Source organism: Ornithodoros turicata, chromosome 5, assembly GCF_037126465.1.
Source record: "Ornithodoros turicata isolate Travis chromosome 5, ASM3712646v1, whole genome shotgun sequence".
Classification (NCBI taxonomy): Eukaryota; Metazoa; Arthropoda; class Arachnida; order Ixodida; family Argasidae; genus Ornithodoros; species Ornithodoros turicata.
In genome coordinates, this window is record NC_088205.1 from 63,954,369 (window position 1) to 63,977,513 (window position 23,145).

Below are 23,145 nucleotides of genomic sequence, written 5' to 3' on the forward strand. Positions count from 1 at the left end.
TTTTCTTCTTGCTTGCCTTTTTTTTTTCTTTCTCTGTGGCAACTTGCCGCCCGTCTCGGCAGGCAGACCGCCCTGTCTTTTTTTTTTTTATTTCTTTAGATAAACGAACCCCCACCCCCCAAGCATAGCGCGCGACGACTTTTTGAGCGCATTCGTTGTCAGTCCGACGAAAGGACGATGCAACCCCAGCCCACAGAGTGATAGTAGAAAGAGTGACAGTTCCTGAAATTGGAAGGGGGGGGGGGAGGGAAGGTATGATCCGAACGGAAGCCGGGTGCGATTAGCCATGTCTTTGTTATCTCTTTCTACTATCCCGGTGTGGGCTGGGTTTGCAACCCCCTTTCGTCGAACTGAGAACGATCGCGTTAAAAAAGTCGTCGCGCGCTATGCTCGGGGTGCTCAGAAAAGCATGATGTTCGGCTATTTTCTCCGATGGGATAGCTCCTCAATACCCGTGTCAATTATCGTGAATTTGAGTAAATTCGGCTCGCTCTTCACATTGATGGAGTAAAAACGTGATCTTCCCGAGTTCAGTTCGCAAAATTTTACATTATAAAACTTACGTTACAAGACATTCACATCAGGGAGTGGCAAAAATCAAGGAAGAACAAATGCCGTTGACCGCATGATTCTAGGTGTCGTAGTTTATTATTATTATTATTATTATTATTATTTAATGACACGTTATCAGGGACACCCTGTATATCTAGATTACGGCACGTATGAAATTACTGTTTCTCACTCAAAACAGTTTTTGTTCAAACAGAGATTGCCTTGCGAGCGTGTCAACTGTGGTGATCCCTATTGCGTTTTGTACTAAGACCAACATATATTCCCGCTATATCCAAGAAATTGCATCAACAGAATTACAACTCTTGCCAGACAGACAGCGGCATGGTTATAAGAGGTGATGGTTCCAGGAGAATTCCAATTCGTCACGAGCGAAATCAATAGATAAACTTGCAACCTCCCCCGCGAGCTGTTACTACAAGATATTAGGGAAGTAACAATTTTCATGATGGCAGTACTGCATAATGCGTATACGCCTTTGTTGAGAGGTACTTATATCTTTGCGTTGAGCTTAGCGCCCGGAAACAGAATACCGCGCTAGTCATGTGGATTTCTTGGAAAGCTGCCCAAACAGTTCTTATTGAACTCGTACTTAGATTCGCAAGCGCTTAGCTTCTTCGCATTCCAGCTTTTTACTAACGCCATATGAACTCCGCTGGTACCGTTTAAGCATTAATTGCGCATACATCACGGTCATAAAGTAAAGCCTAGTATGAAGATACCATCCATGTGTTAAAAGGAAAAGGCCTTCTTTGAGGTCCCACTTTGCAAATGAGCGAAGAACTTCAAGCCTTGGCGCTCCCCCGTAAAGCTGATTACGAAAGCAGCTTACACTCCTAGTTTGTTCACACTTTGCTGGCATCTCAAACCATACATAAACGTACGGTTCAGCAGTTCTTCGAGACAACGTTCTTCCAGGGATGCATGAAAGCCGAAGAAAGTCATCAATTTCACAGTGGCCCACTGCATCACTAGGGTCGGATCTGCATTATCGATTTCGACTCTGTCAATGCCAGCTTTCGGCTACACGTTCCCCTTGGAAAGCAGCACCCGTTTCCTGGGCCTGGTGTTGTTACCTGGGACATTGTTTGTTTTGCCCGTGGCAGAGGAACTAATTAGCTGATGAAGGGTTCAGTGACAACACTCGCTCCAGCGCCATGGTTATTGGCTCGTATGGTGTAAGCTCCTGTGAGTATGTAGCCAAACACCCCATTTCGTTGCTAAGATACAGTAGGTTGAGTGGTATGCCTACAGTGACACTCGTACGGTGCTTGTGCGGATGTGTTATTGGTCCCGTGCGGGCTACTCCAAACGGTCACATACTTTCACGTGATAGTCAATGTGCAAAATATTTTAATTACATTCGCAGTCAATTATTTATATCTTAATTTTTTAGAGCCAGTGCTTTCGCTGCAGCAACTTCACCATCAGTATTCTGTCGTGCCAATCAATCAAACCACCAATTTAAGACAAAACTCGCTGATTAAATTTTACCGTATCTCAGGGCAGACCTGTATCACGCTGTCGTACACCCTTATGAAGTCCACAAAGGTAGCTCATTGTTACGTCACCAGGAAGTTTATATTACGTTTTCATCGTGTCCATTTAATGTTGGCACAACGCGCTATTTGCTTATTCGTACTCTGCTTCAAATATATCGCACTGATTATCCTATCCTGTCATTCTGTCATTCTCGTAAAGTCGAGCAGCATCCCGCTTGACTGCGTCACGGGCGGACTGTATACAGCGAACCCATGTTATCCCAAGTGACTGAATTACGCTGGATATGCATCGGTGAAGTGCCCTGGTCGTTGATTATTGTAAACTTCGTTGTAAGGAACGGTATGCGACCTGTTTGCTGAACAGCTGCATACTGTATTTGTGTAGTTGTAATGATGATGATGACAAGAGAGTTTGACCAAAAAGCAAAGAAGAATAGTAAGCGCCGGGTTTAGATCCAGCAAGAAAGGGGAAAGGAGCACAATGTCATAGATGTGTATTGCCCAAGTGCAACATATGCTGGTCAACAACATGAAGCGAATCTGTATCAAAAAGAACGAAAGCCCGAGTGTTTTGGGACTAACATATTCACTGTTTTCTTGTTTCAATTAATCAGTCAATAAAAAGCAACAATACCCAAAAAATAATAAGAAGGCAAGATAAACGAGTGTAAGCTACGCAACGTGAGAGCTTGAAAGCTGGTATAGCAGTAATTTCAAATGCCCTTCTTATGCATCACACGACTACCTCAATTCTATTACTTAACAATGTCAACAAATGTCATATTAAAAATGTCAACAAATGTCAGATAGAAAAAATGCATACACCATTTTCATTTTCCCTGTATTTGTTTCATGAAAAATGCTAGAGACTGGACGAATCCGAATCCGAGGTAGGTTCTGCGAATCCACGAATCTATGAATCTCGAATCTTTCGAATCCTTTCTTAAGAAAGAGTTTAAAAAGTCAGGAAAAAAAAAACTTCTACTGAAAAGTGCTTTGAAGCAGAATGTGATATTTTTGTTAAATGAAAGACAGATTAAAAATAGTTAACTTTCAGGAGAAACCGTACCCATATATTTAAATGCAATTAATCAAATAAATAAATAAAATTCCATTTATTACTTCTTCTTAAATGCAATTTATTTAACACGTTGTTCATCGACTACAGGAAATACATAAATTCTCGAGTCTGAATTGTTTACATAAAGCTAAGAAACAAACAAAAGCAAAGGTACGTTACTTTTAAACTTGTAACTCGTTCAGTCCAGAGCAATGTGGTGGTGGTGGTGGTGGTGGTGGTGGTGACGAAAACCGGCTCCAGAGCGTAAACAAACAAGAAAACACTCGCCAGGCTTTCGGCGAAGTCCAGAGGCACCAATTTTCGAAAGAAACAAACAAAACGTAGTTGGTGGATTCGAAAGATTGGATTCGCCGTTTTGGGCACTGGGATTCAGATTCCCGAATCTCGAATCCCTCCCTAGGATTCGAGGATTCGTGATTGACAGGGTTCGATTGACACATTCCTAAAAATGCAACTATTTCTCGGAATCAGTGCAGATTATACGAAGCACAACTTCTTTTCATAAAATACGCACACTGACCTAATGTAATATATGACCATGTGCTAAAGCGACTTTAGTTAACTGGCTCGAAACAAGCCTATGAACGTGTGCAGTAAATCTGTAAATAACATTATATTGATATAACTATACCGGGTGTTTCAGTTAAATCCCCGGGCTAAATAATTCGCGAACCGGTGCACCAATCGAATAACTTTCTTTTTTACAAGTATCTGTCCAATACCGCCTACAAGATGTGCACCGCGTGAACGAGCGGAGGCGCTCATTATTTAAATAAAAATTCAAATGAGTTTCGTGAAAAAAGCTAATTTCTAAAGCAGGGTGCCGTCACCATTAAAATGGGTACTACTCCTTTTGGGACCTTCAGTGGACACCTATTAGAGAAAAATCTGCCACCGAAGCGGGTCATTTATTGCAGTAATTAATTGGTTTCGGTTTACATATTTTTGTCGCGGCTGGTCGCGGTGAAGCGCAAGAGGACGCTCTTTCACTCCCATGTCCACCAATGAATTACGTCCTTACACCAATGAATTACGCCAATGAATTACGTCCTTTTGCGCTTCGCCGCGACCAGCCGCGACAAAAACACGTAAACCGAAACCAATTAATTACTGCAATAAATGACCCGCTTCGGTGGCAGATTTTTCTCTAATAGGTGTCCACTGAAGGTCCCAAAAGGAGTAGTACCCATTTTAATGGTGACGGCACCCTGCTTTAGAAATTAGCTTTTTTCACGAAACTCATTTGAATTTTTATTTAAATAATGAGCGCCTCCGCTCGTTCACGCGGTGCACATCTTGTAGGCGGTATTGGACAGATACTTGTAAAAAAGAAAGTTATTCGATTGGTGCACCGGTTCGCGAATTATTTAGCCCGGGGATTTAACTGAAACACCCGGTATAGGTTAGATCAAATTAATTAATACAGGGCGATTTTTAATCTTTTACAGAGTTCTTTTAATTTTTATAATAAAAATATGAGAGTTACCTATAGATGAGGCTTTCACATGGAGGTTACGTGGCCATGCGAACGTCTCGCCGGGAAGCGTATAAGTAACTACTGGACAACTAATTACCTAAATGTATTAATTAGATAATTGTGGGGAAATGGGAGATAGCAGAATTGGAACCAGTCATTATTTACATCCACCCTCTTTTTTAAATATACTGAATCGAGCACGTACTTTTGATATATAAATCGCCAAATTCTCGATCGAGAAGTGCGTAGTTCTGGTTTCGGCTCATTTGCATATATTTAAATTCGGTTATTTATATCTCAATGTACGTGTTCGTTTCCAGATTAAAAAAAAAAAAAGAGGGTGGATTCTAATAATTAATGCCCCCAAATCTGCCGACTTGCATTTTCCCAAAAACATCTACTTAAAGAGCTAATTAATGAATTTTAGGTAATTAGTCATCCAGTAGTTACATGCACTTTCCCACACGATTAGATTAGATTATAAGGAAAAATAAAATGGACATTTGGAACAATGGATATGCTGCAGGATGTCCGCTTGGCTGCATAACCCGGTGCTGCCGGTCACTATAATCGGTGCACTCCTCTAACTCAGCCACTTCGAATCCTCTATAGACTAAAAAAAAATATATTCATAAAAAATAAAACAAACGTCAGTCTACTCTCCAAACTGTACAACTTAAAACTCATCTTTATACGTACGCTCATTTCGTCCCCTATACAGTGTACCACCAACAAAAACCTCCGTATCATAGTAGTACACCCAGGCATGCACTTGCACTAAGCTCTCCCAAAACTCTTTCTCCACGTTTAATTTAAGAGCACGGTGCTGCAGAAGATCTGAAAGAGAACATGGGCATGCCACCTTTCATTTTACGACAATCAACCGAGACTAGGAAAGTACGTAACATTTCTGCGTTCCATTGCTCTTGTCTGAAACGGGGCGAAATAAAAGCAAGCGCTTCCTTTCAAAGGCGGAATCTTCCTGGCTATCTCCGGCGGACGACTCCGGTTTATGTGTGGAGGATGTGTGCGCAGTTGAGATGGAGAACGAAGCGGTACAGAAAGGAATTCTGGGATGCCATCGCCGGAGGACATTGGGTGCTCAGGCGAACCCAACGGCAAAAAGCAACGTTTCGTTTGCACCGCAATCTACAATGTCCACAGTACTTTTGCGTTGGCAAAACACGATACATCCGCGCTCACATACAACGCCCCTACCTCTGGTAAATATTTTCCCTGGTTCGAGAGTCAAAAGATGGAAGAAGCAAAGAGGGACAGAGATGCAAGAAAAGTGCCGCCCTCTGCTCTTTTGCAACGATATTACATATGCCCAATAGTGAGTAAAAGCACTGGGGAGTGGAGCTCCATAATTTCGAGGTCGATACGCCTGGCGGCAAACGCCTCTTAATGCCTCAAACGCCTTGAGTTAACGTAGTGGCATCTGCAACCGGCACAGGTGTGGGTTCGAATCCCAATGCTGGTGCCTTTTCGTCAACTGCCACATCTCAATTGACATTGAATTAAGGTGGCTGTTGTACGTTTCTGTACCAACTATCAAACGGTTCATTTAACACTACATAATTGTGTGTGGGGGGGGGGGGGGGGGGAGCATGACTGCTTCAAGGACGAAAACTGTAGGTGCGTCTATATGCGCATGCGTCCGTGAGCAAAACAGTAAGTCCTTGCAGTGGACACGCTATTCAGGAGCATGTCGACATATAAGGAATATGTTGGCATACACGTCGAATATGAGTCGTTTTTTCTTTGTAAAAAATCAAAAAAAAATCAATGAGTCGTGACAATATAGCAAGCATTCCAGAAGCAGTGCTCTGATACTGACACGGTCTGTGTCCAGGAAGCATAAAACAAAAGCAATCCAAGTCACTGGAGAATGGATTGCGTACGTATCTCGCTTGGACTATTCCTACCAGAATTCTTCATCGCGAACTTCATAGAGTGAAGCTCAGAACGCACGGGATTGCAGTGCCAATGACTAGCACCGGCTTGAATGGTGCCAACAGCACATATTCTTAGACTTTGGATGATCCGAAATGTGTAATGTTCTCCGATATGTTCATCCTATCTTTCCTACAATTGGGAGGGCAATATGGTGAAGAAGCCCTTCACAAGCTGATGAGCTCATTGTCTTGCTCGTGAATTACTTGTTAACTGCGTCCTGTCACGTTCAGGGAGAAGCACGGGACGGAGGTGGACACATCACTGGACACATCTGATTGATTGATTCTGGGCTTTGAAGACTTGCGTGTTGGTGTCGTCCATGTTTGTAGTCCGCCTCTGCTTTATTCGTTGTTTACTTAATATACACATGATGTCTCCCTTCCTCCTGTTTGAATGACTGAGTGAGTGAGAAGGATGTAAGACAGAATGGGAAGAGCGTTATCGGTGGTCCGCCCCCCGCCCCCCTTGTACTTCAGGCACACTAGCTCAGGGGGGGGGGGTTATATTTATTAGACGAAAGAGAAAAAAACGGGGGAAAGGGGGCGAAAGCTCAGGGGAAAGTCCTGCTGTCGGGGTGTAGTGGCAGCATGTCTGAACGGAAATCCGGAGGTCCAGGTTCGAATCCTGGCACCCCTTTCCTGAGTTGTGCTTTAACTGCCAGGACTATCCTCCCTGCAGAACAGCATGCACGCAATTTTTCGAACGCTGTAACGATGAAGCTGTGTATCCTAATGATAATGAACCAATACGCATATAGCAACAGAATGGATTGACGAATATAAAAGTGATGTCTAACGTCCACCATGGCCTAGTCATAGCATTATTGGGTCTGGGATGTCTTGAGGAAGCGAGCGAGGGATCATTTTTCCCTATCCGGTATCTCCTGCGGAGTTCGCCACTGTGCTGGAAGAAAAAGTAGCTAAAGATTCCACTACCGCTGTACATGGCTTGCATGCCAGAAACGCTTTGAACCTTATTAATAAATTATTGTGCTGTAGGTAGTATGCTACATATTGCTATGCTAGATGTCTACTACACCTCTCGACGCATCGATGAGGAGGGTAACCTCTGTCAGCTCCGAGAACTCCGGAATCGCTTCTGCGGGGTAGATTTTGTTAAAAAGTACAAAACTAATAACATTCGTTCTGCTTGTGCATGCCACAAGAATGCATGAATTGTGCATGCGTGCGTGCGTAAGATGAGCATTACTCGTATATGATGAAACAAGGAAGTCACTGAAAAGGTTCGCCAGCTGTAGGACTCGAACCCACATCTTCTGGATTACCGGCCCAGGCCTCTACCAATTGGGCTAAGCTAACACACCTCCACTACGACTTCCAATGGTGCGTCATCTCAAGGGACAAGCCAGAGCCAATCACTCTCTCACTCACCCCACTTTAACTCCTACATGTCCTCTCACTCATACACACATTCATACGACTGGATCGACGCAAGCGGCATCTGTTGAACATGATGGCAATTGATGTTCTGAGGCTGGAACACATAGAAGGGACAAATGCATACAACGCCTCAATTAAGTGCCTGAGAAATTAGCCATCAACAATTGCCATCATGTTCATACTCGTATGTCTGTCAGAGCACGAATTCTGGAACGCAAGTTTCTTTCTTTTTCTTTTTGTTCAACACGATCTTTCTTTCTTTACCTTCATTGTGTTAGCTACTGCGTAATTGTGAATGCTCTCGTTCGATTATGTTTTTGCGAACGGAACTGGTTTCTGAAACTACTGCATTTTCTAAAAAAAAACATAATACGTCCCCTGAGCAGGCATGAACGGAAGTGATCTTCAATGCGGCTCTGGATTCTCGGCGTGAATGGTAAAGCAAACAATCACAGTTTAGTGTACAGCATTATAAAAGTGGAGGGTGGGTCGGCGGCGATTTATTGCCGCAAAAGGATCTTACACCTGAAATAGCTCGAAGGTTGTCATAGCAACGTGACGTCATGTGTCTGCGAAACGCGCCACGATTTTTCATTTTCGGGTGGCGAGGAATCATGGCTATACGACTTTGTGTGTGTGCGTTTTTTCTTCTTCATTTTCGGTTGCGCGACAGCACTTGAAAAGCAATATGGAAGAATGTATGGAACGTTCTATATGGCTTCAGGCACACGATCGCTCAGTATGAGTTATAATGTTGACATGGCGTCAAGAATCTTCAACGAAATGTCTTTTCACATTTTGGAATATCACGAGGAGCGCTCTTTAGTAAACATGTTCACGAAGGGTTTACAGTTATGCAGGCTCAAGTCAATCCATCCATCAGCTAATCTATTTCGAGAACTATCGAACTTATTCCGAGCTCTACCCAATTTGATCGAAACTTCACCGTTCATCATGAAGAAGGTGCTGCTGTGTCTGTGCACGATAATGTAATAAGAAGGAGGAGGATGGTATATGACGAAAGATATATTATTATTATTATTATTATTATTATTACATAATGAATCATATGAAGAGAATGATCGTGATTGATTGATTGATTTGTAAAAGAAAAAAAATTGAGATGTTAGTCTCGAGCCACTCGGGACTGGCTACTCCAGGACGCAGAATGATTGTTCTTGAGAACCATTACATTCATTAATTAGTATTTTCACGATCCCAATCATCTCGGTGGTGGTAGCCAAGGTCTTGCTGAAGACTGGGAGGAGGTGGGTTCGAACCCTACGACCGCCTGTGCTGTCTGTGGTTTTCCCCGGGTTTTCCGGCGTACTTCCCAGACGAATGTCGGCACAGTTCTCCTTGAAGTTGGCCCAGCAATCACACTAACCCCCTCTTGTCCTCTAATCCTTCCTTGCTGTCCTATCTCCATCTGTGCACGTTAGTATAGGCCTCTCATAGCCACAGTTGCTTCGCAGCGCTAACACGGAATTTTAAAAAAATATATAATGTGCCTTTGACTTCTGTGACCTCTCGTGCTCCAAAGACTATGATGCATTGACTCATCACAACCGCCGGACTTCACAACATTTCATGATGGTTTGCACCAGCTGACTCCATTCTTGTGGCAAAATGTGAACTAACTTGAGTGAATAAGCGAGGCTTGAACTCAAACCCTCACTTGGCATTCTCGTGAAAAATCTTTTCCTTGCAACGAGCGGGGCTTGGAAAAAAACAAACAAACAAGGAACACATTGGGTAGCAATTACAGCTTCTAGTCTCCTATAGATTGCAGTCACTCCCCATTTTCCAACTTCGATGCATTTAGTCCCGAAAGTGACTAATGTTTGTGGCAATGCAGCTAGTCTCCGATGCAACTAAAACTACTTTTTCTTTCTTTTTGGCGGGTTGTTTCTACGACCACACGCTAAGAAAAAAATCAGTAATTTTAGTCCTTTTGGGGAGTAAATGCATTGCCAAAAAATTAGTCCCTTTAAGGAGTAAATGCATGGGTCCAAATGGACGTCACAGAGTGCAGACGACATTTCACGCTCTGTTCTAACAGTCATACGTACCTAATTCATGCGCATTAATGAAAATACTTTGAATTAAACTGTCAACCGTGGTATGTCGAGTGATACCAAAACTGGTAACATCCACCGGGCACACGTTGCCAAGGAGGAACCGCTAACTGCTTCTTACGCTGTCTGGGTGGAAAATTGCGAAGTTAGATAAGTTATATAATCTTTATTCCATGAAATTCACGAAGAGCACATACTTGCGTGGACCGTTGCATTCAGGTGCCCATTTGGGAAGTTTAGTGACTATCTGAGTTGCTGGGAAGTAAATTTCGGGGTTAGGGGACTAAAATGGGGAATAATTGCAATCTAGGGGGCTAGAATGTGCAATTACTCCCCGTTTTTACTCCTTTTTTTTGTATAGTGCGCTTTTGTGTAAAGTACTATGATACTCTGGTTTACTGATGCTGCTCTGTATGACGACATATCACGACTATTTTGACGATCCTAGTCACAATTTCGCTCTTTATCACTATAGGATCATCGGTGTTTATCTTCCGCGAACTTTTACCGTGAGTATGAGTACTTTGACCAATTTGCAGTCGCGAGAAATTTAATTTTGTGAAGTCAACTCCGAAATTTGCGAAGCCAAAGTCATGTTTTTTGCCTGTTTGTTTTCTTCTCTCCCTCTCTCTCTCTCTCTACCTTTTTTTTTTTGCCATAAAAAGGAAGCGTATGTCGAGTATTACCCCATTCCATCACAAAATACATTCCCTACCATAATGGAAATGATTGCGAAAGCCGTCGTTTCCAGTCACCGCCCGTCAATTATCCGTCAAGTTAATGCAAGAAGCGTCGAGAGAAGGACATGGGCCTGCCCCGTCTGTGTCCTTTTCGGTGCTTCTGCTGACAACGGCGGCAAGGTTATACGCCAGTTATCTAAAAAAAATGGAGGAAACGTGAAGGGACGGGTCACAGTTTTCTTCTACCGCTTAGTGCCTTAATTTGACGGAGAACTCAGCGCGACTGACAATTTGCGCCTCTCGAAACGACTGTTTTCGGAATTTTTTCACACCTATTACCCTCATAGGAAACGTATTTTGTGATGGAATGGGGTAAACTCGTACTGAAATACGTACTGTAGGAATGGGGTAAATGGGAATTGGAATGGAATTGTGATGGAATGGAATCGTGATGGAATGCGAATGGAATAGGGTAAACTCATACTCGACACACACACACACATACATAAATGGGATGATGATGTGGTGGGTCATTCTCCGCCGTTATGGCGGTAGACTGCCCCATTGCGCTTGTGGAAAGGATGAGAAAGTGATGATGATTGAAAGGTGTCCTATTAGAGTTCGTCCATTAATCCAGTGCTTGAGAGGAACTCAGCAACAGCTCGTAGGCCTTGCGTCAGATATGAGGGGTCCGACTACAGCACTGCACGGGCCTAATTTTCAGGCCCGTGCCCGGCCCAGACCCGACGTCTTCTGTAGAATCCCAGCCTGGGCCCGGCCCGTACCCGACTGTTTCCATGCTCAGGCCCGGTCCCAGCCCGCCTCAGCTCTATGTGTTCTCGAGGCTCGGAGGCGTATTTAGATTTACTACGAAGCACAAATTGTACTGTGGTACTGTGATGTTACATGTAAGGTTTGTCTGCGCAGTGTGGTGACATGTTGCACATGCCGCAGGGTAGGAATGCGGATAATTTGGACCGCCTGGGGTTCATTTGACGTGCGCTATGCTCTGGTCTCTGCTCTGGTCTCCCTTCAAATCCATATATTGAAAGAGCACAGCGCAGCGAGGAAAAGGACGCAGCTAATTGGTGGAGGGTGAGGAGGTACGCTCTGTGTTTTACAGACTGTGTTTCTCTGCCGGCAAGCCGCTTGGTGCTTGCGTGCTTGCTTGGAGGCAGCGCGCAGTGGCGCGTGGGCGATATGCATGTACCTTGCGGATCAAGAGACTCATTTCCGCTCTATTGCGCATGCACCGGTGTTACTCCCCCGTCTCGAACTCCTACGCAAACGACATATGTCAGAACACCTAACCTAACTGACCCTCGCGCCGGACTCTCACGCGAATGAAATCTGTCAGAACACCTAACCTAACTGACCCTCGTACAGGACTCTCGCGGGAACGAAATATATCCCAACACCTAACCTAACTGACCCTCGTGCCGGGCTTGCTCAGCGCGCCCGCCACACCAAATATGTGTGAGTGCACGTGTGAAATCAAGACCCATTACACGAAATAAGCATGATCACATATAAAAAAGTGATAGTTCTCAGATGAGAATACCATGATACACCACACCCAATAAAAAAGAGAGAGATTAAAGTTCAGCCGTCCAGTCTCGCAAAATATGTTCGCGTACATGCCCGACCATGGTCGCCGTTGTCGAGCCCGTACCCGGCCCGGGCCCAGTGACTGAAACCCGAGCCCGGCCCATGCCCCATAAAAAACGCAAAGCCCGTCCCGGCCCGACCCGGCCCGCTGGCCGGGCTAAGCCTGGGCCCGTGCAGTGCTCTAGGTCCGACCATGGCACGAGAATTTTGGCTAAGTCGAACTGGCGTTGATCGACGCTGTTGAAGAGCAGTTCCCATGAGGGTGCGCTCGCGATCGTATTGACCGCAGACCAGGAGGACGTGATGGAGGTCACCGCGCACACCACAAGTGGAACAGAGGCTGGACGCGCCGACACCGACGAGGTGTTTGAAAGCCGGTGTGAAAGCCACATTAAGTCTCATGCGGTGGAAGACTGTGGTAAAGAAACATGGGCATAGGGCGGGGGAGAGTAAGAGACAATGCGGGGTCAACGGAGTAAAGCAAAGAGTGGGTGGTGATGTCACGTTGCCATTGAGACTGCATCATGGGGCCAGTGAGGCTTGAGACGACGTAACGGCGATCCCTCCGAGACAAGATGATGGGGACACGCCGGGTGTACTGGTGCGCGCCTACAGCTGTTCGATCTGCGTCCTCGTTTCCGCCGATGCCCACATGATCCCAGATCCACTGGAAGACGATAGAGCGGCCCTGTGCGCTTGCTTTCTTGTATACGTGTAGAATTTCAATGACCACAGGACTGAGGAAGCCGCGAAGTCCCATAGTTGCCACACACTGCAGCGCAGATCTGGAATCCGTAAAAACGACCCTGGAGCGAACAGGGCTGTCAGTAATTTTCCGCAAGGCGAAAAGAATAGCATAAACCTCAGCGCATGCTGACGATGTTTTATGTGAGAGATGATGGCCATCTGAAATTGACTCGGAGGGAATGACAAAGGCAGATGACGAACTTCCCCTCGTGGTTGAGTCGTCCGTGAAAACTGTGGTGGAAGTCTCATAACACGAGCTCATCATATCGAGCGTGAGCTGCTTCATCACGCATGCAGCGACGTTGCCTTTCTTCTCATACTCGAATACGCACTGTAGGAACTGGTAAATGGGAATGGGAATGGAATTGTGATGGAATGTGATGGAATGGAATCGTGATGGAATGGGAATGGAATGGAAGGGGGGAATATGTTTATTAAGAAAAAAGAAAGGAAAGGTCAGCCAGACGGAGGTCGGCTTGCTAAACGTATTTTTGTGATGGAATGGGGCAAACTCGTACTCGAATACGTACTGTAGGAATGGGGTAAATGGGAATTGGGAATGGAATTGTGACGAAATCGGAATGAAATGGAGTGGGGTAAACTCGTATTCGAATACATACTGTAACGTATTTTGTGATGGAATGGGTTAAATATAACATGCGCTTTAAAAGAGACATTGACCTGGCAAATGTCGGAGTTTAATTAAGAAAGTTCAATTTCCCGCGAGTGAAAATTGATCAAAGTGCTCCTGCGCATGTCATGGCAAAAGTTCGCGGAGTTGAACAATGTTGACCCCATAATTTTCGAGCAAGTAAATCTTTAAATATATCTTTGTGACACGTTAGGCGCAACATCTTGTATATGGGATCCACACCCAAAATCGAATTAGACTGTAATCTTAGTATCAGTTGACGACTTCAGACTGTCCCTTTAAAGGGAGACTCCGCACCAAAAACGTGTTGAAGTAACAGTGCGACATCAATTCATACCGTATGATGTTCCAGTGGACAAAATTTATCATCCCCAGGTGGCATCATTTCCTTTATTTCCTGGAAATAGCAAGCCGCCGTAGCTGTGGCTAGCCTTTCCCTCCTATTTTTTTGTAATAAACATACTCCCCCCTCAGGTGGCACAAGTAATTAGAAAACGAATTTTCCTTTGAGTGATTCGGCGCTCCTCCACGGAAGAGCGGTCCAGCAACACTGGGCTTAACCTCACCGGTATGTCTGTCTCCCATGCGCCTTTCTTGAGTTTCTGTTCCACCAGCGGCGAGTACTTTACAACGAAGTCGAGGAAAGCAGATGACTCGTCATCCATGGGTGCGTTCCAAAACCTACTCGAGTCAACTCGGGAGTAGCTCTCTACCCGAAGCGCCGTTCCAAAACCGGGTCGAGTAACTCGATGACGTCACTACCCGCGTTCCAAAACAAGTTGGAGTAACCAGAGAGTTAACTCGATTCAACTCTCCCTCGAAGGCCGGTCAGGGAAGGTTCGCTCGAGTCATGTTTTTGTCGTCTGCTCTTTTCCGCGAAAGCGCGGTATCGAAACCAGCTGAACCTGTGGGTGTCAAAAAGACTCGACCTCCACGACGGGTTATCAATACACAACTGGACACCTAAATGGCAACACTTTTCCGATGCGGATTGTGCGACATGGATTTTAAGGACCAATCGAATGCCTAAAGACATGTGAGCCGGACACATTTCCCAGGACAAAGTGAGTCTCGCTGGTGCCCTTGTCTTTTTGTCTTCATGTACGTTGCTTTTCCATTATCTATTTAGCATATGTTCACTAACAGTTGCCCTGCAATGTTTATTTGTTTCACTGCCTTGTAGCCACGTGGTCCTTGTAAAGGCACAGCTCTATGTGAAACGTTCAAAACTATATTGGGAGCAAGGGCTATTACTGACCAGCATTATTATTATTATAACTTTTGTGTGCGTGTGTCGGAAATGGAATTTTACTTTTCTTCCTTTACCTTCACAGTTGCAAGATGGTTTGTCGGTAGGTTCGCGTGAACAGGTTTCAGATAAAATATGTACCATAGGCGCAGGCTAGCTGGTGGACAAATTCTTGGGTGGAACTTGGATAAATTCTGAGCTGTGGAAGGAAGGGACAACACGACAGAACTCTGTCACGAATTTCCCGTCTTTTCGCCCAAGCTCAGACTTCTTTCAAGATGAATGAACAGGAGGCTTTTGCGCGCTTCGCGATACGTGCACTAGCAGAACCGCTTCTTCGCGCTCTGGTTACGTTTTTTATTTCAGCCGTTCAGCTCACATTCGACTCCGACGCCGCGAACATGTCCGTGACCCAAACCACGCCCGCACCACTACCGCACCACTACCTCAGTTGGCAGCACCAGGAGCTTATTCTCCCAAACTGCCTGACTCCTGCGACGGGGGAAGAGCCCCAGCAGAGTGCACTGAGGCCGCAGTAGCCCTTCTCCTGACAATGTGCGAGGAAATCCGCAAAAAGGGGCCAGTTTCGCAAGTGTTTTGGTCTGCGTGAGTAAGTCAGTAATTGCACTTTTCTGTGCACCAATCACAAGTATTGACTGTCACAAGGATTCCAACCAGCAGCTTCCACCTTTTGTATTTTTTATCTTCCGTCGTCATGATGTTAACATTTCTCTTTTCTTATTTCTTTTGACTTCAAAATGCAACGGGATGTATCCACTTCATGCATTTGGGGCAGCTAATGGTACGTGAAAACTTCCATCCCACAAAAAAATTAACAAATGAATGACGACAATGTCAGCTGCTTTTCCCTTTCCAATAGAGGGGCTTAAGAATAATTCTCCACGGACCAAGTAGGCTACGCACATAACGATGGTCATGTGCTCAGCGAGGAACATTGATTCTCATCTAGGTTATCAGAACGTGCAAGCACTCAAGCGTACTTCGCCCTCCCAGATAGGACTGCACGAAATGTGGTTCACCGAAAATTATGTTTGTTAGGAGTCAAACTCTACGTACTTAATTCCCTGCTTTGCGAAGTTAGTGTCTGCCCATTTCCTCTCCGATGAAGCGGAAGCTCGGAGTCCGTGTACGTCGCGTCGGAGTTGTTGTCCGACGTTGACGACGATGATGGACCTCTCCTCAGCGAAGGACGACACCGCGAGCCCGTGCGTGCTATTGAGTTGACTACGGCGCCCTTCGGGACGCCTCCGCCATTCCGAGGCAAAGACCCGTAGCCCGGGTACTTTGGTGGGGGCTGGGAGTACCCTTCACCGTCGGATCCAGACCCTGGCCCTCCGCCGTAACCTCGAGGGCCCGTTAGAAGTTCCATGCTTCCATGCGTGAGAGAGGAGGTGGAGTTGGGCCCCTTTATGCTTCGGCCTCGTCCCCGTTCTGCGAGAAATAAAACGGAAATGAGAGCATTAGTTTCCTGTACTGTATTGTTAGAAATGTTAAGGTGGAATACGAAGAGCCACCTACATTTGTACGTTATTTTGTCGCAGCTGCATTCGCGCAACCGTAAACGCCCTGACAGCAACAACAACAACAAATACGTGAAGTTCATGATCATGAATGAGGAAATATTACAGTATACAAATACAAATATACAGTATTGGTTATTGCAGTAATTACGAGAGGGCCTTGTCAAACCTCTGAGTTGTTTTGCCCTGCTTTACGCCCCACGCTTGGAAGGGTGAAATAAAGTTATCTTATCTTATATATCTTATCCATATTCCACTTAATTTGTAACTGACTGCCCAAGGGCGCACCGGTGATATGTGGAACGAAATGAGGTGACGCGTGAATGATGATCGAAGAGCTTAGCACGTGTCCATGCACGCCATTCCCAACGTTATGTTATAACCAGACTCTCTTCGGGGTCTCAGAAAGAAGTCACATGTCCCAAGCATTGTGGCCAAGGCGCTTGTACAAGAAGCCGTCCTTGAAAAAAACGAGGGTGCACTGGAAATCTACACCGACGGGTCCACCAATCCCGTTACCGGAAGTAGTACGGCAGCGTTCTGGTGTCCTGCACTCGAGCACTCGTGGGGCGGTCGCATCGACACTCAAGTGTCTTCCACCTTAGCCGAGCTCGTAGCCATCAAGCAGGCCTTGGAATTTTTACTCACGGTCGCAGAGAAGAGTGCTATTGTACTTACAGACTCCAAGTGCTCTCTTCAGCGAATATGTAACCCCCGCATCGACGACCCCATAGCACATACCATACTAGAGATATGGAAACAACTCAAGAACAACGGTACTGTCGTGGGTTTTCAGTGGGTTCCTTCCCATGCAGGAATATCTGGCAACGAAATAGCTGACCGGATCGCCAACAGCTACCACAAGCTTCCTTCTGAGGTCCCTGCACCTCTGGACCCACGACATAATAGGAAGCAGTTCTCTGCGTACGTCCGTCACTGCTTATCCGGAAGTGCGGCACTTCTCCCAACCATGCCCCGTGAAGGATCTCAACCGAAAGCTATCTACCCTTCTTCACAGACTCCGATGCAAGTCCGTCATGACACCCGCCTTTCGTTATAAACTGGGTTTCGCGTCATCGCCACGCTGTGAGGCTTGTTTCTGTTTTGGTGACCTGGCGCACATCATCATGGACTGCGCAGAGTCTCAAGCAGCCAGAGACACCTTGATCTCTAGTTTCAGTGCCTTATCACTTCCCTGTGGCTCTCTAGACGAGATTTTGTACCCGCAGGGCCCACCCACATCCGTAGAAAAGCGCGAGACGCGCTCCTAGCTTTCGCTTCCTCTGTGGAACTGTCGTGACCGCTTTCCTTCTCTTTTCCTCCCTTTACTCTTACCCCCTTCTTACTATTTCTTTATCTATGTTTTTAATTACTCATTTCTTCTAATTTCTGATCCTCTATACTTTCTCTGTTACTTCCCCTTCTCTCCCTCCCCTTTCACAAAGGAGTGAAACTTGCCGCCTTGTCTGAGCAGGCAGACCTCACTCCTCTTCCTTATAACATCGCACCACCACCACCACCACAACCAGACCATGCCGTTGCGCAGGGCATAAAAGACCCAGTATGAATCGAGTTATGCTAAAGTGCTAAAGGGGACCAGTGTCCCCTAGATAATCCCGGAATGAAAAACCGGTGCCGGACGGTACCTAGCCGACAGCAGTTCATGTGTGGATGGTGAAAACTAGTCATTGGTCACTGCGATGAAATTTATTTTATAGTTTGTTAAACAGTATCGAATAATAAAAAAAAACAGTACTTATTCCTGCAATCGCTATCTGCTGTAGTAGTTTTAGCCGTGCGCGTCACCCGTACGTATTTCAGACACATGTGTTGTTATCTTGCTTTCACGTGGTTAATGCACCTGCCCCGGAGCGAAATCGAATTACATCAGTAGTGCATTTCACTATAAAGCATTATTCTCAACTACGTCCCCAAAAGCATTGTCCTGAATGCGAGCACTCTCGACGAACACATCTGGTTACTTTTCCAGAGTACACCTCAAATGAGCACGTGATCACGAAAGCGTCGCAACAATAGGCTACATCTCAGAGTTTCTGCGAAGAAGCGACTGAACAGGCGTCAACGTACAGCTGATGTGAAATTCTCGTCAAGAATAACAGTTCGTTTGTGCGGCAATCTACAATGTCCACAGCACTTCTGCCTTGTGAAAACATGACGCGATACATCGACGCTCACATACAGCGCCCCCTACGTTCGGCAAATATTGTTCCTCGTCCGAGAGGGACCGAAAGATGCAAGAAAACTGTCATCCTTTCCCCTTCTGAACCAATACTACATATATCTCTATCTCTCTCTGTGCTTTGTTTACTTCACACCTCGACGTAACGAAGAGGGAGGCGGTAAAGCGCCGTGCGTTTAACTGAGGGAACCCCGAGCCATTCCTATACGGGCTCGGCGCTCACAATGGTCAGAACAAACATTCCGGGAGCCGTGGAATTCTCGTCGTATGTCCAGAAACCGGTGACTTTTCTGTGAGTGAGTACATAGCGGGCTGGCCCTAACATCGGGTCGTGTGTGCAAAGCTACTTAGTTACGGTTGCCGCAAACGCTTCATAACTGCTAATGTGTGGAACTGTATATTTTGTGTTTGTGTTTATGTCTGTGTATATATGGACGCTACTAAAGCTGCTGGGAAGGAATCCGAAGCGAGAGTAACGTGCAATGGGTTCATCTTAAAATATTAGCAGCAGCACAAGCACTCATGATGACACCCCTGTCCCGACCTGTATACATAATTTTCAGAAGTAATTGAATTACAATTACAACTTAATTCTTATAAAATTAATTACAATTACAGTTGCTCCGGACAATAATTGAGTTACATCGAGTTACATTCATTTCAAGATGTAATTTTGATGAGTAATTTGTTCTTTTTCTCTTAGGAACACGTTACAAATGTGGAAATATTTATTGAAAGGAATAAATGAAACGACAAGTAGACTACGATGACTAGAAATCTGTGCCTCCCAGAAACATGAGAAAATTCCTCAGCTGAGACCGCGAAAAGAATCACAGAAACTTGGTGTCAAACAGGGTAATTCCCAAAGCAAGTACTGCTGGACACGGTTAGCTAAAACCCCCTGTCAGTACTTCGCCGTCCCGTATTACCTCTGTTGCGCTTGAAAGTGCTGTGCCAATATTGTATTTGAAGGTGGACCAGGTGCAGCACGTGTTTGCTACTCGAAAGAAATAGTCTTGCAAAACGTGGAGATTTGAGATGCAGTAAACGACGGAGTGCTGATTTTAGACAACCGTGTCCCCTACAGTGCATTACAAATTACTTGCAAAAGTAATTAAGTTAAAGTTACACTTACACAATGTCGAAGGTAATCCTGGACGTAATTATTTACTCAGAGTGTAATTAAATATAGTAACGAGGTAATTTGCAATGAAGTGCTTTACAAGGTCTGTTCCTGTCCCGCACACGTTCATGGCCAGGATACCGTAAAGTGTCCAGCGTGGCTCACGAACATAAAGAGCTATAACTAACCGCATGTCTGTTCATGCTGATCTAGTTCGGTGCAAGTCTGATGACTGAAATATGGCGTGATTGGTGGATTTACGTCGCAAGACGACTGTGGGCCAGTTCTCACTTGGCGACGCCCTGCGCGACGTCGTGAGCGGGCGGCGGAAGTAGAGGCGCATTTCCGCCGCCCCGTCAGAGCGCACGATTTTCATGTTCCCACCACAGTGGCATTCCGTCGCCGAAAGCAGACGAAAAATCAGGAGGCGTGGTCTTTCTGCGTCACCTTATTGGTCGCCATATCGCTATCGGCAGCTCTCGCCGACGTCGTGAAAGAAGTTCGGCGTGGCAATTTTTTTGGCTCGACGTCTCCCCTCTACCAGCGCCGGAAATGTGCGTCTATTTCTGCCGCCCGCTCACGACGTCGCATTGGGCGTCGCCAAGTGAGAGCTGGCCCTATATGATCATGAAGCAACGCCACAGTGGTCGTTCTGTGGATTAATTTTGCCAACATGAGGGTTCTTTAACGTGCAACGACATCTCAGCACACGGCACACCGTATTTAACGTCGTCCACGGAGCATATCTAAGCAACTTGAAACCTGCCACTAAGTTGCTGCAGCGTCCTCGGCCGGGATCGAACCCGCAACCTTGGGACCAGTTACCGAACACGCTACTAGCTGATTGGAATATGGCCTTCGTCGAAAAAGTCGGACAGCGGTGAGACTCCAACACACAGACACATACACACACGCACGTGCACGCGTGAGGCAACATCTTGCCACACCATCTATAGTCTTTCACGATGAATGCCATATTTCAATCTCTCGTTGTGCTTGAGCGTTGCATCCTTTGTTTGTTTGTTTCTTTGTGTGCCTGCGTGGTCGTGCGCGTTTTTTGTGCGTGTGTGCGCGCGTGTGCGCCAGCCTCGGTATGGTTCATTTTCATCATGTTCCCATGCCTGATGAGAAGAAAAGTGCAAGCGTTGCGTGTGCTCCCAAATGACTTAATTTTGACTTCCCCTGTATCATGCATGCTTCACACAGTAACTCAAACACATGGGCCTGAATCGTTATAGAATCAATAGCGCAATTTTAGACAACTTTGCTAGATGTCAACGCTCTCTGAAGGATTTTCTTCCACGGAACAAAACAGGGGGGGAAAGTTTATGAAGAAATGTAGCAAATGAAAGCTCTTCATAGAAACGCGTGTGTTGGAAGAAGTAAGTACTGATCGTATACTGACTCTTATCCCCAACCATATAATTGTATTTATTATGATTTAACGGGATTGGAACAGTAACATGATTTTGTCCTAGCTTGTTTTGCCCTCACATAGATTTTCGTAACTTCCCTTTAGCATGTAGCGTTTCGCTGCCTAAACGTAGAGGAAACGTTGCCTCATCAATCACAAAATTCATTTTAAAAGACAGTGTAGGTTTAAAGTGATTGAATGTGAGGTAAACTCCGTGGCACAAAAACTTTGAAGCGTTGTTTGGCTAAGAAAGAAAAATACTGGTAGAAAACAGAGTGAGAGAGAGGAAGGGGAAGGACGAATCAAAACTTTCCCAGCCAATTTCCATGCCGGTAAAGGAAGAGGAACAGGGGTAGAGGAGAGGGCCGCAGGCAATGTTTTTAAGGCGGACGGGCTCCAGTCTCAATATCTCCCTGTGTTTACATGGATCGCCGAGTCAGGTAGACTTCCAGTTCTCTGAGCATCCATTATTTTTGCTCAGAATATTTCCTTGACATAATTGAACTGCCGCGTAAGTAACAGACCTAATTACAGTTCGCTTTTCACTAGTAATATAATAATGATATTCTTCTATTACAAAATTAGGATGTTTTCCCCATTGGCAGGCATGTCCACTCCTCGCACTCATTCCAGTGACATGAAATTACGTTCGGAGGTGCGCAGAAAGGGCCAGTGTTTGAGGCAAGTCATCAATGAACCAATCAATTTATTCGTTCTGAATATGCCTGAGAAATGCGTTACAATGCGTATGATGCACATATTCGCTCCGTTCTCTAAATTTTGTACTGCGGGGCTGTTCTGCTACACATCGTGATGTTTCACAGTGCTTGAGAGCGTTGTTGCACCATCCGTTCGGTGCACTCCGTCATAGAGAGGCGGTATGGCTGTTACCTGTCTACGGTTGGTAGAAAGCCGAGCCAAAATGTAATCAAACCGAAACAAAAGAGAAACAACCACCTTGTCCTGAAAGAAACATGTGAATATTTCGGAGAATGTGTAAACAATAACAAAAATTATGGAGAAAGCTTGAGGTTGAAAACTGATCTCATCGTTATCATTTATTGTTGTTGTTGTTGAAAACTGATCTCGCACAACAACAGTCGTGATAAATTATAGCATTGCACAAGATAACGTAAATGCACATAGTCTGAAGGTAAAAAATGACATACGGGTGTTTCACGATGGCCCCTGATGTTCTGAAACAGGTGGCGCTGTCTTTATTTTCATTGAGCATCCGTGAGACATCGGCCAAGAAGTGAGCAGTAAGCGGCTCATTTGCGTACGCTTATTAATTAAGTAAAACGTAACCTTTAACTTTGGACGCTTTCGGAACCGCTATTTTACCAGTCGGACCCTTCCGCGAAAAATACTCCAGAAAAAACCCACTACGACACTTAGTGTTTTGTTTTTAGAAATTAACTGATTTCGGCTTACACACTTCTCGCGCGGAGCAACGTACCAATGCGCTCTTTCGCACTGGTTCACCCACGGAGGTGACGGAAGGTAAGGAACAGCCGCGGAGAGACGCCCCGGTATTCCCTCGCTCTCTCTCTATCCGACTATAGTGGCGTTCTCGGGCGACGCATCTGGTAATTCGATCAAGAGAGCCCAGGTCCAGTGCACGCTCTACACGGGAGTCGCTCTGTGGCAGTCATCACTCCAATTTGTCGGACGCTCTACCGACTGTACCGCTCTTTTACACAGGGCGCCGCGGTCGCGACGCAATGCGTTCGTGAACTTCTGGCAGCGTCGTTGGCGTCGTCGCGCACTTTCGCCTGTCGTAGTCCGGATCGCAAGCATAGCTTGCGAGAAGCAGCTCACATTTTCCTCTTTGTCATTCGCATTATCGGTGTCAACTGAACTT

At 45.6% G+C, this 23,145-nt stretch overlaps 1 protein-coding gene across 2 annotated transcripts in view; it reads right to left on the reverse strand.

Annotated features, from left to right (window-relative positions):
- Positions 1-23,145, reverse strand: part of LOC135394565 (teneurin-m-like) — a 261,414-nt gene that overhangs the window by 118,477 nt on the left and 119,792 nt on the right. For both annotated transcript variants that reach the window (XM_064625364.1, XM_064625363.1), the window contains exon 4: positions 16,081-16,455. In XM_064625364.1, coding sequence (XP_064481434.1) covers positions 16,081-16,455 — 375 coding nt within the window. The remainder of the gene's footprint in view (positions 1-16,080; positions 16,456-23,145) is intronic.